The sequence below is a fragment of the Palaemon carinicauda genome, chromosome 44, assembly GCF_036898095.1.
Source record: "Palaemon carinicauda isolate YSFRI2023 chromosome 44, ASM3689809v2, whole genome shotgun sequence".
Lineage (NCBI taxonomy): Eukaryota > Metazoa > Arthropoda > Malacostraca > Decapoda > Palaemonidae > Palaemon > Palaemon carinicauda.
Window position 1 is genome coordinate 49,700,233 of NC_090768.1, and position 17,155 is coordinate 49,717,387.

At 37.2% G+C, this 17,155-nt stretch overlaps 1 protein-coding gene across 1 annotated transcript in view; it reads right to left on the reverse strand.

The window, feature by feature from the left end:
• Nucleotides 1–17,155, reverse strand: part of ry (xanthine dehydrogenase rosy) — a 78,068-nt gene that overhangs the window by 11,352 nt on the left and 49,561 nt on the right. The window contains exons 15-24 of the mRNA XM_068366718.1: nucleotides 11,676–11,910; nucleotides 10,550–10,734; nucleotides 9,927–10,279; nucleotides 9,378–9,593; nucleotides 9,057–9,207; nucleotides 5,896–6,041; nucleotides 1,501–1,678; nucleotides 1,127–1,255; nucleotides 747–874; nucleotides 124–241 (exon numbers count right to left, since the gene is read on the reverse strand). Coding sequence (XP_068222819.1) covers nucleotides 124–241; nucleotides 747–874; nucleotides 1,127–1,255; nucleotides 1,501–1,678; nucleotides 5,896–6,041; nucleotides 9,057–9,207; nucleotides 9,378–9,593; nucleotides 9,927–10,279; nucleotides 10,550–10,734; nucleotides 11,676–11,910 — 1,839 coding nt within the window. The remainder of the gene's footprint in view (nucleotides 1–123; nucleotides 242–746; nucleotides 875–1,126; nucleotides 1,256–1,500; nucleotides 1,679–5,895; nucleotides 6,042–9,056; nucleotides 9,208–9,377; nucleotides 9,594–9,926; nucleotides 10,280–10,549; nucleotides 10,735–11,675; nucleotides 11,911–17,155) is intronic.

The following is a 17,155-nucleotide window of genomic DNA, read 5'->3' on the forward strand; positions in this document are numbered from 1 at the left end:
GTATCAGTATGTAGGCCAATATCATTTGGGGTTTTTTATAACCTGACAAACAAGGAGACACCAAATAGATGGACCCCTCGACCTTAAAATAATACTTATCCAGAAAAGGATCAAGAGACGCACCGAGTGATCTCCTGTGAGACAGTCTATCTCTACTTCTGTCACTGCAGCTCCATAGCTGAAGTAGTTAAATGGTGTTCCTTCTAGTTTCTCAAAATCAAAGTTGGAAATACCAGGAGTCCTGGAGAACAAAAATAGAACTGAATAAATTATCTTATCTAAATTATTTTTCATTGAGGTTTGACTTAATATACTCAACATCCAAATGTAACTATCCAAAGGATATTGTCTTAGTATACACAAATTTCTTGCCAAAATTTGTTTTACCTAAACTAAATTACAAACTGATTTAATTATATACTGTATAGTATACTGTACTGTATCTTATTTATTATAATCATCAAAGCATATTAGTGTTTATCTCCATTTTTAATTACAGTATTATGTATATTTCAAAGTATTTGTGTGTACATGTTTTAAACAAGATGGCACTCAGTAAGCAACTTTAAAAATCAGTTCATTTTAAAGATCAATGATAATTATTGTTAATATTGGATCTAACTCCTAAATGAATTAACCAATCATTCTCATCTAAATATTAAACTTGGTAATATTAACCAAGTCTATGGTTCATGATCATACGCCATGCACAGGATTAGCACTTACAGAATAGACAATTTGCATACCTATAAAACCCTGTAGCTGAAAGAGACACCCTGTCAAAGTATGCTGCCTTGATCCAGTCTTCCCAAGACCCCTTGGAATTTTTAGCAATGTACGGTTCAAGCCGTCGACGAATTTTATCGCAAGCATACTGGCAAAAGTAAATAAATGCATAAGTAAATATATAAATAATACATAAGTAGATTAGTTGAAGTAGTCATGAAGCCATTTAGCAATCAATACTGTTATCATTATACATTTGCATTGACATAGGCCACATATAGAAAGTCAAAATTCTGGAGCCAGCTAATTATAAAATCCATAATGTGACTGATGCCTATATGGTCCTTAGTATATACATTAGAAAGCATCTATGGGTTAAGAAAACAAATAAAAATCTCACCATTACTGCCATGCCATTAAGGTCAGAGGAAGCAGAAGCTGCTGTCGGAGAAGTGTTCGGCACTTTGTCAGATGATGTTTCAGCAATATGGATTTTATCAGCAGATATTTGAAGTGTTTTAGATGCTACCTACAGTAGAGGACAGGGTCAAAAACTGATTATCATTAATGAATACCAGAGGAGGTGGCATTTACATTGCGCCTTAAATATACTGCTTTATGTCATTAATTTTTCACCAAATCCTCCTTTACTCCTTTTCCCTAAATTTTCCAGCCCCTCAACACTCACTGAGGTAATCTATCATAAAAACTAATCACAGCCAAATAAATAAAGCCATATAACTCTTATATTTAAGATCACTGTTATTAACATACCTGAATCATTTTAGTATGTAAACCTTGTCCCATCTCTGTTCCACCATGGGAGAGCAGCACTGACCCATCTGAGTACACATGCACTAGAGCACCAGCTTGATTCAAGAAAAGAGCTGTGAAGGCGATTCCAAACTTCACTGGGATGATAGAGATCCCTTTTTTCCTGTATTTATTTTGCCTGCCAATAAAATAATGAGAGAATTAGGCTATGTATCTGTAACTAAATCTTGAAAGTCTTTATCAAAGATGGGAAATTATAATTAACTTTTTTAATAAGCAAATAGTAATATTGTATGATCTCTAGTTGAATTTAGCTATCATATCAACAGAATTATCTTGAAAACATTTTGGAATCATATATTCTTCACTGGTTTTGATTAAAATCTTTTATTTGCAATTGAAATATGATATAGGAATAAATAAAAAAAAATAATTTGTATTTTTTACTAGCTATGCAAATCTAAGACTTTTGAAATACGAAATGTCTTCAGTGGAGCTGGTTTGGCCGTTGAAATGTTAACGAGGTAACCCCGTGAAAGACTCTTCACTTTTGACCCTCAGCTCATGACAGAAGGATAGTTGAGGTGGAGAGTTTAACTTTAAAGGATTCAAGTATGTATAACTAGGGAAAATACAACTTAATTTTAATTTGTTATTAGTTCCTTTGCATATCAAACCTTTCATCCTTCAAAATAGGGAGCTTATTGGCAGATAGGAAATTCCTCTAGAGGCAAACTAGTTGGTTTGTTATCTTTCCCAGATATGCCAGACTCCCTGGTCCCATACAGGAGTGAGGGAGAAAAATCCAGTAATTCCATATTTGCCTATCATAGGGCTAAGTAGGTTGATAAGGCCGGGCCTGTACTTGGTAAGTACTTGATACATGGTCAAAGAAAGGGTTTGTATCTTATACATTCTACCATCCTATTCTTTGTGAAGGGAGGATGGGGGAGAACTACTACTTATAGATCTAGTCTAATAAGAATGATGCTTAGCAAAGTTTAGCTTAGCAGTATCAAAGATCCAGGAAGTTAAAATACAACAGTTTCATCCCCAAGAGAGGGGAAGGAAAGAAATAGCAGAGCTACCATTTCTATCTTCAATTCCAGACTCACATTCACCATTTACCGTAGATAAGATGCTTTCTGTCCCATGCAGAAGCTCGGCTGGCTACAGAACTATTCAAGCAGCAGCTACAGGACCAAGTACAAAAATGCCGGGGGACTCCTTCTACTAAAAGAGTTATGAAGCCTGTTTGGTATTTCCAAACTCCTGCCAACTCCATAAAATTCCTTTGAAAAGATAAGAAGGGCTCCTGATTTCAAAAGCTCTAGGTTGAACAGCTGGTACCTTGACCCTCTCAGCAGTCAAGACTTATGCTATACCAATCGTCTCACAAAGCCAGAAAGACAATGTACTTTGACAGCTCTCTCTTGGTTCTGACAGTGCTAAGGAAGAGATGCTAACACTCAAGCCTGAGATGTCGAGCTCTCTTCAGATAGCACCATAGAGCTCTCACAGACACAAAAGCATCCCTCAATTACCACCCAATGCTTTGCATAGAGGGGATGGAGTTTATCTCAAAACTGGGGTCATATTTTGAGAGATGAAACTAAAAGACTCTTCCACCAACCCTCAGCATGGGTTATAAAACAAGAAACTGTACAACTCGTCCACTCTCTTTCCAGATGTTAAGGCTACAAAAAAAAAAAATCAGTCTTGAGAGTCGGATCTGTCTAATTACCTTCTTGAAGGCTCATTTGGAGTAAGCATAAGAGCCTAGAAAACAAAGGTTACATTCTACTCCTGGGGTCAAAGGTCCTGCAGTGGGAAAACTCCCATATAGAGGAAAGGTCTATGCTCTTCAGTTGAAAGACTGTACTCAAGGCTGAGCGGTAGTCTTTTACAGCTTCTCGGTGAAAAACAAGGAAATTTGTGATCAGCGTTGAATATGCTCCAACCAGAGAAGTACCCCTTCTATGACAGCAATCATTTTAAATGGCTCACTTTCCCAAGTAGACAGCTGCAAAGGACCATCGCAAGTACCCAGACTCTGTACAGTCCCTAGCGAAGTGTTCCTCTTGAAGGAAATGCTAGATATTATCCAACCATGAAGTATAGGTGCATTCAAGCATTGGTGGTACCTCTGAAGATGTGACTGACATAGAAGGATGGTCCATAGGGGCAGTTCTCTTAGGACCTTGACTATACAGTAATAACCTTGAGATACAAATTTAATTCATTCCATGACTGCCAACATATCTCAAAATAATTATTCCCACTTGAATTAAAAGAAACAGAATTAATCCGTTCCAAGGGTAAGAAATTTACCCCCAAACAAGCTCAAATTACACTAAAAAATCATTAAAGATAGATAAATACAACGGTAATGACACCAAAATTTATATATAACAATAAATGTTAATAAAAACAATATACTGTGCATCTCTTCTCATGACATGACCGTACCACCTCGGTCTACTTTCTTGGATCTTATCCGGTAGATTTCTAACTCCTGTGGTACCCCTAATTACCTCATTCCGTATCTTATCTCTTCTTGTCACCCCACACATCCATCTCAACATTCTCATCTTTGCAACATCCATCTTCTTCTGGAAAAGATGTAGACAAAGAAGAAGTTGTACTCACTGCCTAGGCGAGTGCTAGCATACGGGATGTATGCAAGGAGGAGGGAGGGAGAGAAGCAAGGCTACCATGCATACACACAATACGGTGGCTATAGAAAGCAGCGAAATAAACACAATTAAAACGTTTTATGAGCATACTGAATGCTAATATTCAAGGCTTTCATTTTTTAAGAATGAAGAGTAAAAAACAATAAAAAATCAGAGTTGTATTCAGCACCTAGGCGAGCATTAGCAGCGTACGGGATGCATGCCAAGAGGAGGGAGGGAGAAAAGCAATGCTACCAGACACACGATATGGTAGCTGTAGAAAGCGGCAAGATTATACAATTAAAAACATTGAATAAACTTACTAAATACTTAATATTCAAGTCTTCATGTAATAGAAAGGATGAATGAAAAAAAAAAATAAAGAATAACATTGTAACCAGCTTACCATGGAGACAGGGATGAGCGGCTAACGAGAATGGTGTATATAGTGGACGCATATTCAGCAGCCAAATCACAGATTCTCAAACCTCGTTCATGCTTGCCTATTATCTCATGCTTTATGTCCAATAAGATAATTTTCTTGGTTTTTTTTCTTATCCTCATCCTTATCCTTAGACTTAGGACCCATGGTTCACACAATAAAAGTTAATAAAATAAAGGAAAACACACAAGAATCGTAAACACACAAGAAAACATTTTCTATACGACGACAAGGAACACACTGGGAGAGCGAAGTTCGGGTAACCTCGGGTGCCGAGTGAGCGATCAGATTGACTCAGGTAGCCGAACGAACACTCTTCCACCAACAGATGGTGTAGCGCGATTTTTGAAATCGTATCTCAAAAAAATTGTCGTATCTTAGGGCGTGAATATAGATACAATGTATCATCGTATTTGAAAAAAATTGTATCTTAGTGCATTTGTATCTCAAGGTATTACTGTATATGAAAGATTTATTTTAATGTTGTTATTATTAAACATCTCTTATAGTTTATTTCCTTATTTTTTTTCCTCACTGGGCTATTTTCCCTGTTGGAGCCCTTGGGATTACAGTATATCACCCTACTTTTTCACCCAGGGTTGTAGCTTAGCAAGTAATAATAATACAGTAATAATAACAATAGTAATAATAAAAATAATAACAGATCACAATACTACTTGGTGTGTGGCCACCAGGGAGCAACCATAGTCAGCCTGAGGCACCATCTTGGGAATTACCAGGACTGACCTCATTGAAGACTTGGCTTTCTTCCATCTCAAAGCACAAGCCAGTCACTGGAAGGGCGCCCATAATTCACACTCGGCACAAAGGGACGATTACAAACAGTCATACCCCACATAAGAAGCACAGAGAGAATATGGGTTTACAGCTGGTCTTGCCATAAACCAATTGCAGTAACCACCCTTTTCAACATAAGTATGGTAAGTTGCATCCACATCAAGCAATCTACTTTTGCAAAGATAAAGAATCAAAAGCCTCGGATAGGTCGCAACAGTGCGTCTGTACACATTGCAGATGTAGACTAAGTCTGACAGGAGGTGTGGGGGGGGGCTACTCATCAGCACTACCCAACTTTCATATATTACCTCATTAAGAATTTCAACAGCCGTTCCAGCAACGCTGAAGACTTTCACCATTCTAAAGGATGGAAGGTTTGTATACATGCAGGAACGAATAATTTACTTACTTGGGTTATTCCATTCATATAAAAAATAAGACAAAATAAATGCACAAACTAGGAGAAAGAGAGAAAGATACCTGTTAAAACTGTCAATAGAACTTTTCCTTGAACAATAGTTAGCTTGTTGTTTAACTTCATCCCAGCAACTTCGTATGGTGCAGTTTTCAAGAAGCTGATTGAAATGAGTTTTGTCCCCAGTAGCATACAAGTTCCTCTCACGTACCTGATAATAATAATGACAATTACGACTTAGGTATGTTTTTTTCTTCTCACCAAGTGGTTGAAAAAAATCCTGGTGCATCATAAAAATCTCAAGAAATAATGCTGCAGTTACAAAAACTAAAAAAGTTAACTATCAGACACATAATTATAAAACTTTGTTTTTATTATTGAAGTTCTTTATGGTGAGAAAGTCAATGAGGCCCCAGGACATAAGATGTGCAGCCCCATGGTCTGTAATGCTATTAGAGAGAGAGAGAGAGAGTGAGAGAGAGAGAGAGAGAGAGAGAGAGAGAGAGAGAGAGAGAGAGAGAGAGAGAGAGAGAGAGAGAGAGAGAGAGAGAAAAAGTTAGCACCTCTAGGGGTTTTGAATGTGGGAATGTGTTAGACAAATTCATTTAAAGATGGACAACTAGAGTTTATGGCACTTTATGAAATAAAAGGAAAAGAGCACATTATGTAGGATATTGCAGGGCAAAAAAAGATTGTGCCTCACAAAGCTGAAAAATTACACTACTGTATAAGTAACCATGGAATTCCTGTAAGTAACAATGAAGTTTCTTGGGTAAATGTTTTTAAAAATGACTTCACCGGCGAGATATATACTTTCCAACAATAAGGATGAGCTAAGTAAGTTGATAATGTGCTTGTGCAGATAATATGGAAAGGAAAGGTAATTAAATTAGAGGTAAGATGAATGGTTAGAGGTATATTTGGTCACTTTATAAAAACGAAGGATTTCAATAGAAATCAAGTTGGAGAATAAAGGTAAAAATAAGACTGCATATGTAATTATGACATAAAAGTGTAATAAAAATTAAGCAGATCACATGGAAGGAAAATGGATGAAAAATTGGTCGTCAAGGTTAAAAACACAGGGGAGTGGCAGCTCATAGCTAAAATAATAGTGGGTGTTGCTTCAGACAATTTTTAGCCATTGTTTTAATATTGTGTAAAATTAAACAAACAAACGAAAAGAAAATTTATACATAAACTGGAAGCAGGATAATAATCTAATTCTACACTATCACAGTCAAGAACATAAAACCATTTAAAGGCTGCTGTAAGGACATCATTTTACCTGCCGTGTTTCCTCCCCCTAGACTCTTTTCTGTATATTGTAACTTTATTATTTATTCCACACAGTGGATTTTTGCATAACGATGTTCCGCTCTTTGAGAGCTTTATTTTCACGTGTAATTATGTATATTTCAATACGCTACCACCTTGGTATTTATAACTTATATTTGAATGAAAACACGAATGATTTAGGCGGTTGGAAATGTTTCCCTCCCGGGCTACTTATCCGTCCGCACTCTGTAATATAGTGACCGTTGCATGTTCTGTAAATTGTCAGTCTCTGCTCGTCTTGTTGTCCTAACACTGCTAATGACTCAGCAGGTAGAACATAGGTGCCCCCAAACCACCCACCTCTTAGCTCACATGGATGGTGATGGTGCAGACACAAGAAACTATCGAACTTGAGTGGGACTTGAACCCTGATCCGGAAAATCGCCAAGCATGGACGTTTCCAATAAGAAAAACTAGCTTCCACCAGCACACCAGGGTAGGCTCTCTGTGAGACACAATGCTTTCTTTCCCTAGCAAGCAGCTTCCTGTCTAAGACATGTGAAAATCCTCACTAGAGTAAAATACCCATATAGCGGGATCAAAAAGCTACACTACCGGTAGTTAGTTTAGCCTCATGAAAACAGTTATGAGGAAAATTGAATTTCTCATTACCCTGCTTACTGTTAAACTCATTATCCAAAACAGATGCATGTTCCTTTGGAGTAACAGAGCCATCTACTTACAGTAAAAGAGAAACTGTTTAGTCTACACCAAAGAGTTCTCCACGCATGTTTCTGGGTTGTACCAATTAGGATTTCTTTCATGGATAAATTGCATTATTTTTCAGTTGAAGCATAAACTCTGAGCAATAGCTCTTAAAGGTTTAAAGGTCGCTCATGAATGGCAGAGGCAAGGGACAGTGACGTAGCCCTAGCAATCAGGACAATGCCCTAGAGACTAACCATATATTATATGATCAGCACCCAAGCCTCCTCTCCACCCAAGCTAGGACCAGGGAGGGCCAGGCAGTGGCTACTGGTGACTCAGCAGATAGACTCCCCCCCAAAAAAAAAACCCCATCCCTAGCTCACAAAGATGGTAAGGTTGCAGAAACTAATGGCACTAATGAGTCTGAGCGGGACTCGAACCCCCGTCTGGCAAACACCAGACAGAAACGTTATCAATTAGGCCAAAACAACAACTAGCTGAGTATAGTTATTCTAAGTCAAATCTGATCTGTTACCCTTCCAAAGATGATAGGCTTCCTGGTTCTCTAAATAAGCACGTCTACAATCATCACTGAACTGGAGTTTGTCTTTCACTCGGTACTTTAGCAAACAAGAGGGGATACACCTATCAATTATGCTGACTAGATTTTTGTTTAAAGAACAGAAGGCTCAACACTTTTATACAATTATGACCAACTCAAATTCAAAAGAAATGCAATTTCAGTCTGGTTGAAATTTTATATAAATCTTACATGGGTATGACACCTCAGTGATAGGCCGCTCAGTCTTGTCTACTAATGAAATTAAGGCATGATCAGATGTCCCAACTGAAGAACAAACCTTACTTGTACTCTTTAGATGAGCATGCACCACAACTTCTAAACTTAGATGACTTGGAAGATAGACCAGAGTAATCATATGAACTCAAAAAGTAATAAACCACAAGAGATAAAATAAGAGGAATAGATATTTTCATAATTTCCATGTTCTATATTCAATTTTTTTGCTTTATCAAGTAATCAAAGCTGTTAAAACCATAGCATTTATGAAAAATGTGTAGAATTATTTGAAAGAAGGGTAAACTTGTCAACTACTTGACATAGCCAATCAAATGTTTTTTCTTTTTACTGGAATATATCTAAAACAATTATGGACAAAACAGATCTTGTCTCCAACTGTAATTCCCTGTCCAAGAAAAATGTGGAGGAAAGGACACTTACCAAATAAGAATCCACATTTAAGAATGCTGCTACTCTTTGAACCACATCTTCAGCAAATAGCATTCCCTGAGGACCACCAAATCCACGAAAAGCTGTATTTGATGGCAAGTTTGTTTTGCATACATAACCAGTCACGCGTACATTTTCACATCTGGAATGGAAATTTTCAAGTCTTGAGTAATATATATCTAACTTATCATACACTGCATTGTATATCATAGTTTATTATCAGGCAAAAATCACTTGTAATGATACAAAGTCTTAGTAGGAAGCTACTATGTACATCCAACGTGTTTGATAATAGAACAATAAAACATTTACTTATATGCATTATCCATAGAGAACATTGCTCTGTGTACAACAGAGCCTGAGAGGTCAAGGGAGTTTCCACCATTTGCATAGAGATCCATATTAATAGCTGACACAGTGCCGTCAGCAGAAAAGCCAACTTTCCATCGACATAAGAAAGGGTGTCTTGTTCCCGTTATTACCATGTCTTCATCTCGATCCAACATTATTCTTACGGGGCGATTCACCCTATGAACAAATGCATATTATGAATTAGACGTTAATTTTGACATCTAAGTATACAGTAATGTCTATATTTGTTATTTATGCTCTGAATAAATTACTCTATTCACAAAGGCACTAGCTAAACTACTGTATAATCTAAGAAAAAATGCCATTAGAACTAGTACATTGCATCAAACTCTGTACACCTGACATGCTTAAAATATATTACTTGAGGAGTTTATGGTCATTAATGTTCTATGCATACACAGTAATAATAATAATAAACAGAAAATATTAGAAATACAGAATTCCCAAAACCTTGGGAGACAGTATATTGAAGAAGAATCTCTTACTCACAAAGATGCTGCAATGCACAAAGGTACTGAAATTGTACAAGTTCTAGTTTCTTTGCCCCCAAATCCTCCACCCATCCTCTTCACACGAACGACTACTCGGTTTTCAGGAACTCCAAGAGCATTAGCAATCAATTTTTGAGCTTCTGTTGGATTTTGTGTAGAAGAAAAAAGCTCAAGCTCCCCATCTTCACCCTTTGGGACAGCCAAGTGAGCATTGGTTTCTAAGTAAAAATGTTCTTGTCCACCCATGTGCATTTCTCCTTCCAGAACATTGGCTGATCTCTTTAGAACAGTTTCTACATCACCCTTGTTTATAGTGTAGGAATTATAATAAGATTTCTCACCAATGGCATCCTGCAAGATGACAGAATGATAAGAGAATATTCATGGAAAACCTCCGTACATGATTCTTATACCCGATAGATCTTACAATTGTTAAGACTGAAAATACTGTATAAACAAAAGGAAATTGATAAAAGGAAATAATTTGAAGTTTTCTTCATATAAATAGAGTTATGGTAAATATTCAAAATAATGCCAACTTAGTATTTTTGCTTCCATTATATTTTCAAGAGAACTGCATATCTTATCAACATATATAAAGAACAATTAATTACTACTCACTTGTATGGTAACTATGCAAGGTTTGATGTCTTCGTAGTGTACTTTTACTAACTTAGCAGCTCTTTGTGCCGTTGCCTGGTCCTTTGCAAGTATAATACCAATAATTTGCCCTACACAAGTTACTTTCTCATACGCAAAGACATCTTCATCGTGGACTATGCAGCCCATTTTGTTCCTTTCGATACCTACAGACACAGCAAGGGTTAGAAATTTCTTTCAAAGTTTATACACAACGTGAGGAATCCATCAAAACAACTGAGCGACTAAGAAGGTTACACTCATTAATGGAAAACTTTTGAATATTAATTTTTCCTTTAATTATCAAAACATTTTAAATACATACAATAAAAATACAGGTAGTATATTTCTTGAAAAGAATATACTTGTCCCGTCACTATTCAAACAGTTATGGACAGTACTGTAATAGAAAAATTCTGTATCACCAATGCTTTCCAAAAATGTCATTGTCTCAGCAGTCAAAACCAAATGCCTTTGACAAAGAACTTAAATTGTCATATTGCTTCTATATATGATAACAAAAAATCCAAACTTGAGGCTAAATGAAAATCAAATATAAAAATCTTTTACAAAGATATAAAACAAATTTTAACTGCTTTCAAAAGATTCCACTAGGAATAAAAACACATTCTACTTGTATATAATTCACTTTTTGATAACCTAGGATGGGATAAACAAGAGCTATTAACCCTTTTACCTCCCATGGACGTACTGGTACGTTTTAAGAAACTCATCCCTTTACCCCCATGGACGTACCAGTACGTCCTTGCAAAAACTGCTATTTACATTTATTTGCATATTTTTGATAACTTTATGAGAAACTTCAGGCATTTTCCAAAAGAATGAGACCAACCTAACCTCTCTATGACAAAAATTAAGGCTGTTAGGGCAATTTAAAAAAAATATATATATATTGCAAAATGTGCTTGAAAAAGAAAACACCTGGGGGTTAAGGGTTGGAAAGTTCCAAATAGCTTGGGGGTAAAAGGTTTAATGCCTAAAAAATCTGATGCACTACCGTTAAGTGCAATGAGGAAACAATTACAACCACAGGCAGCAATGAAAATCTTGGTAAAACCTACGTATTCTTAGAAAATCGAGGACTTACTTGGCATATCTCTTGCACAAATGAATCTCTCCACACCATCTAGGGTCAAGGCTGAAGATTCATCAATTGTTATTTTGGCATGGGCATGAGTAGAAAGAACCAGTCCAGCATATAATTCGTTTTCAAAACGGGGCATATCATCAACATAAACAGCTTCTCCTGTGGCTTGTTTCAAAGCTGAAGTGTGAGTCATTGGTCGACCTATTGGATCAATCGGACTCTGGCCAGCAGGGACCTAAAAAAATAAATATTTTTTCTCCATTTGCTACTTACATTACGAAACTAGAAACATAAGCAAAACAGTGTAAGGTGTTTGAGTCTTCAAATAACTTGGATGAAAGAAAATATATGTGCAACTTGAAATAAACTTTTATCGGTGTAAAATGTTCTGGAGCACTAGTTCTTTCATACATTAACCAAAACTAATTTTGAGATAACTATTGAAGTAGTGGGCAAATTTTATTACCTGCAACATAGGCATTATCCACATACAGTACATGTACAGTATAAAAAGTGCCATGTGCTAATCTAAAGATAATCAAAATGATTTATATTTTATATGTTTTATATAGTAAAACCTGAAGGTATTGGTCAATAAAAGACCTTACTTCAAACAGACCTGAAAAAAACAAGATAAAGCATTGAGAAAGAAGGGATGAAGGAATCTCTATAAGGAGAAACAAGTTCTGAGAGAGAGAGAGAGAGAGAGAGAGAGAGAGAGAGAGAGAGAGAGAGAGAGAGAGAGAGAGAGAGAGAGAGAGAGAGAGAGAGAGAGAGAGAGAGAGAGAGAGAGCACATGCCATGGTTTGTCCACTGGCTAAAATGAGCAATGAGACAAATGTTGATCTCAATTTAACAAATGTGAATTGTGTGTTCTGATGGGTGTTATAGGTATATGTTTGAGTGGAGGGTGGAATCTTTAATAGCAATTTTAGAGAGAATCATCATTGCAGGGAATGGTCACTCATTCAAGAACCTGTCTTTAATGAATTTCATTAAAGGAGAAAGCACAAAATAACACCAAATATTAAGAGTATTACACAATAGAGAGGGGAATGAATCTACCTGAAACCTTTATCACTTGATGAGGGAGAAGTTATACTACAGTGTATGTTTATTCTGTTCCTCACCAATCTCCTCAGGTGTGAATTCTTTAACTACTTTAGTCCTTTCTGCAGCTAAACCTTACACTTTGCAACCCTAGCTGCTCTGTAAGACAGCTAGATTACGAGGCAAAAGACTGTGGGTAGTCTGATCCTTATATCCCTCCACTCACTAAAGTGAGCACTCCTAACATGCTTACACTACTTACATGGATGGTACGGCATATCGTATGATTCCCTTAAAATCTTGATGGTGTGAACAAAGTTCCAACTTAAGGAGAATGTTTTCAAGTTTCAGATGACAGTGTACGCCATTCGTTTGCAAGCTCGGCTGCTTGCTCATCATCACAGGTTAAGTCCAGGGTGAATGTAGGGGCTGTTGCAGTTACTGCCAAATCAAGTCTACTTTGCCTGCATGCTCAGCAGCCCCTATATAAATTGGTATACAGAAATCAAGTGATTTTCACTTGGCTCTCATGGTTCAACCTGTGATACAGGAAGATAAAAAGAAAGAGAATGGGGAAACAAACCTCAAAAGTGAAGACTCATCTCCTTTTCATACCCTGTGTTAACCTTATTGCTGAGAAATAACCTAAGAGGAGTAAGGTAAGTTTGCAAGCTTCATACTCTTCCAAATCTGTGTATGTAGCTACTTTCAAGATTCTTTAAGGCCGATTCACACGACCCGTTATCTTTCCGACAGGCTGGGTGGTGGCTAACAGCCGTCGAAATGTTTTACATTCACACGAGGCGTTCCGTATCCGTTTACCAGCGCGCGGTTTTCATTGTTTACTTAGACTCCTGTCACGTTAGGACCGAGTAAATTACAATAATTTTGACACAATAAGATGTTGGTTGGTAACTGTGTTGATAAAATAAGTTATGCAACTTCATAATGCTTTATGCATCATGCCAAGAAAATTAAAATTGCGATAAACTCACCTGTTTTATTTAATGCCTCTCCAGTCATTTTCCATATCTTTTATTTATGTAAATTATTTCTATACATCTTGTTTGCCATGTCAAACATCTCCTCATACCCTTGAAAACGTTCAATTAACCTCTAATACATGGTATCAACAACAAACTAACTAATTTTTATGACTCTATACTGTGAGGAAAAGTCGGGGTTGTAGGCCACGAAACGAACGGGTACAATACAGGTCCTCGTTCACACAAAACATCATCAACCCGTTGGTTGGGACGGATGGCTAACGTCCGTCAAACCGGTCGAGGTTTCTTGGGAAGGAAGCCGAGCCGACTCGGACGGCTGACGTCCGAGGGCCGCCGTCTGCCTGACGGGTCGTGTGAACAGTTGCATTTGAATACACGTAAGAAACCTAGACGCTGTTTAACCGCCGGCGAGCCTGTCGGAAAGAAAACGGGTCGTGTGAATCGGCCTTTAGTGTGCTTGATGTTGTCTTCCTTGCTGACCTTGTTAGTTTTTATTTTTCTTTGTGCATAGAAAACATTGTGGAGTGCAATGTTGTAAACAGAACAACTGGAGTGAGATTTTCCCAACAGCTGAAGAGAGCAACCCATGTTAAAGATAAGCAAAGAGATTACTTGTCTTTTGTGGAGTGGATAATATGCCATACCAAGACTATTAACTGTCAAACTAGTGATAAGTTTAGAGCTTAACTTACTCAACTTCCTTAATTATACTACAAAGGCCGGCAAGCCTTCTCTTGTGGGAGGTAAGTCTGACTTGCTTTCCTGGTTGCTTACACTAGCCTGTTCCTTAGTTGGGTCTAGTAGTCATAAATACATAGTGGATTCGGTAAGGGTTCTGAATGTTCACTGCGCCTTACACGTAGAGTTCCTCTCACAATCTTGATTTCTTTAATTACTTTAGATCCTTCTGCTGCTAAACCCTTGCTGTTTCGCATGCCGAGTCGCTTTATCAGACATCTAGATTGCAAACATAAAATAATAAGTAAGGTGGATTCTTTTATCTCTTCTATTACTAAAAGAAGGGGCCTTAAGCAACAAATTTTTGGGGAGATAGCATTAGTGTTTGTTATATTAGGAATTTAATGACAATAACTTCTTTTGTTTAACTTGGAAATTCACTCAAATCTCAGTTTAGAGTAATATTTCATCCCTAACCTACCATTTCAAATCCTAACCTCACTACTTAAATGGTAACTAGTGGTTTTAATGCAATTTTCAATAAAAGTCTAGTGATACACGGTACAGTATCTACCAGATTAGAGTTATTCTCACAGAGCCTGGAATTCTGCATTTACCTTGTCCTTCAACAGAGATAACATCTGTCTCCCACATTTCTTGCTGATCTTTTAGACACCAAGAACTTGTAAGGCTTAAACCCGAGATAGTAGCCTGGATCTTCATAGCCCTCCTATCGACTATGTTAAAATCTCAAATCCTCTGCTCATCCCTTAAGTGCCAAGATGTTAAGTCTAGAATTTTTGGTACTCTTCCCGTGAAATAAGCGTTCTTTACTAATCATTTCCACCATTTGCCATGGTTCAGCAGGTGTTTAACAACTCCAGGATTTCTACGAACAACAGAATGACACTAATACTGTAAGGTTGCTGTGGCCTGATTGGTAACGTCTCTGCCTGGTGTTTGTCTGTCGGGGGTTCGAGTCCCGCTCAGACTCGCTAGTGCCATTAGTGTCTGCAACCTTACCATCCTTGTGAGCTAAGGTTGGGGGGTTTGGGGGAGCCTATAGGTCTATCTGCCGAGTTATCAGCAGCCACTGCCTGGCCCTCCCTGGTCCTAGCTTGGGTGGAGAGGAGGCTTGGGCACTGATCATATAATATATGGTCAGTCTCTAGGGCATTGTCCTGATTGCTAGGGCAATGTCACTGTCCCTTGCCTCTGCCATTCATGAGTGACCTTTAAACCTTTAAACTCTTTCCTGGCCAAAATGGGAATGGTTCATAGAGCTGTGGTACCTGTTGTCAGAGTTTCCAAGAAGGTTACCATACAAAACCAATCTGCTCAAATAACCTTTCTAAAAGGTAATTCGTCCAAATCCATTCATGCTACACCCGACTGCTAGGTAACTGTACCAGGTCCTCAGAAACAAAGGGTTTCTGAAATCCTTTAAACTGTCTATGCTAGGTTCTAAAAGAGTCTACCAATTTTCCTTGTCAAAGACAATGGAAGGTTTATTTTGATTGGTACAAAGCAAAGTCTGTAAATGACTAGGTCAAGCTGGGATAGTTAAATTTTTATGGTTTCTTTTTTATGGTAAGAAATTTTCAGCCATTAACGGATGTAGATAGATGCTCAATTCTGTAGTATAGGATCTGAGATTAGATCTGTCAATTTCAAGCTTCATAGCATTTGCATTACATTATTGAGTAGCATGATCAGTTTTGTAGAATTTAAAAGAGGTTTTACAGAATTTAAGATTAAAAATTTGAGAAGTTGAAATTACTTTTCCAAAGATCTCATGGCTAAAACCCTTTCCCTGTTGGCATTAAGCTTCATTCTATACATTTAGGTGACTACAAACATTGTCTTTCAAAGTAACCTTTGGGAAACACAATGATGATTTGGCCCCTTTTACAGTATTTTACTTTGAAGCAAAAATAGTTTCAAGGCTAAGAGTTTTCTTCAAATTTTTCATTCGTTCTCTGAAAATGGATGAGAGCATTACAGCAGAAAACAAAATTGGTAAGAACCGTTCAGTATTTTCTTTTATATAAATCTAATAAAAAGCCTTTAAGTAAAGATAGCCTACATGATATTAATAGTGCAGATACTTCCCTAAAATTTTGTACAAACCTTTCATTTGAAAGTTTTAGCAGCAGCTCAAGTACACTAAGTTTTATTTTTTTTTTCTAAATATTACCTTAAAGAACCCTGGTTTGCTTATGAAGATTGCTAGGCTCCAAACCCCATAGTGGCCACAGAGCCTGGGTCTAATTGATTTAGAGTTCAGTTAATTTATAACTCTCTTATCTATGAGTATATGCAGTTTTGATTTATAAATGTTGCTATTCAAAAGTATCATTCAGATCAAGAACTATTAGACAAGCTACAGTTCGGTATTTCAAATAGCTTTAGTAAACAATCCTGAGTCTCTTATTTCAAACTGTAGTTTGAGATGGTAACCTACATTATGGTATAATACTTTTAATTAGATTTATCCAATCTCTTTCCTTCACTGGCATCCCACCTATAGGAGAGTGTGGGAATCAGGGGAGGTTAATAAAAAATGAGGAGAACTTTGATAAATTTGAAATAGATGTCCAAAACATATATCAGGGCTTAAAAATAGTATAAGGACCAAATGCAAACCCTATATACAAAGAGATGACGAGGAAGCGACACAATAGCCGCAGCGAACCCCCGAAAGGGAACAACCAGCAGCTAAAACAAAAAAACCAAATACGGTTA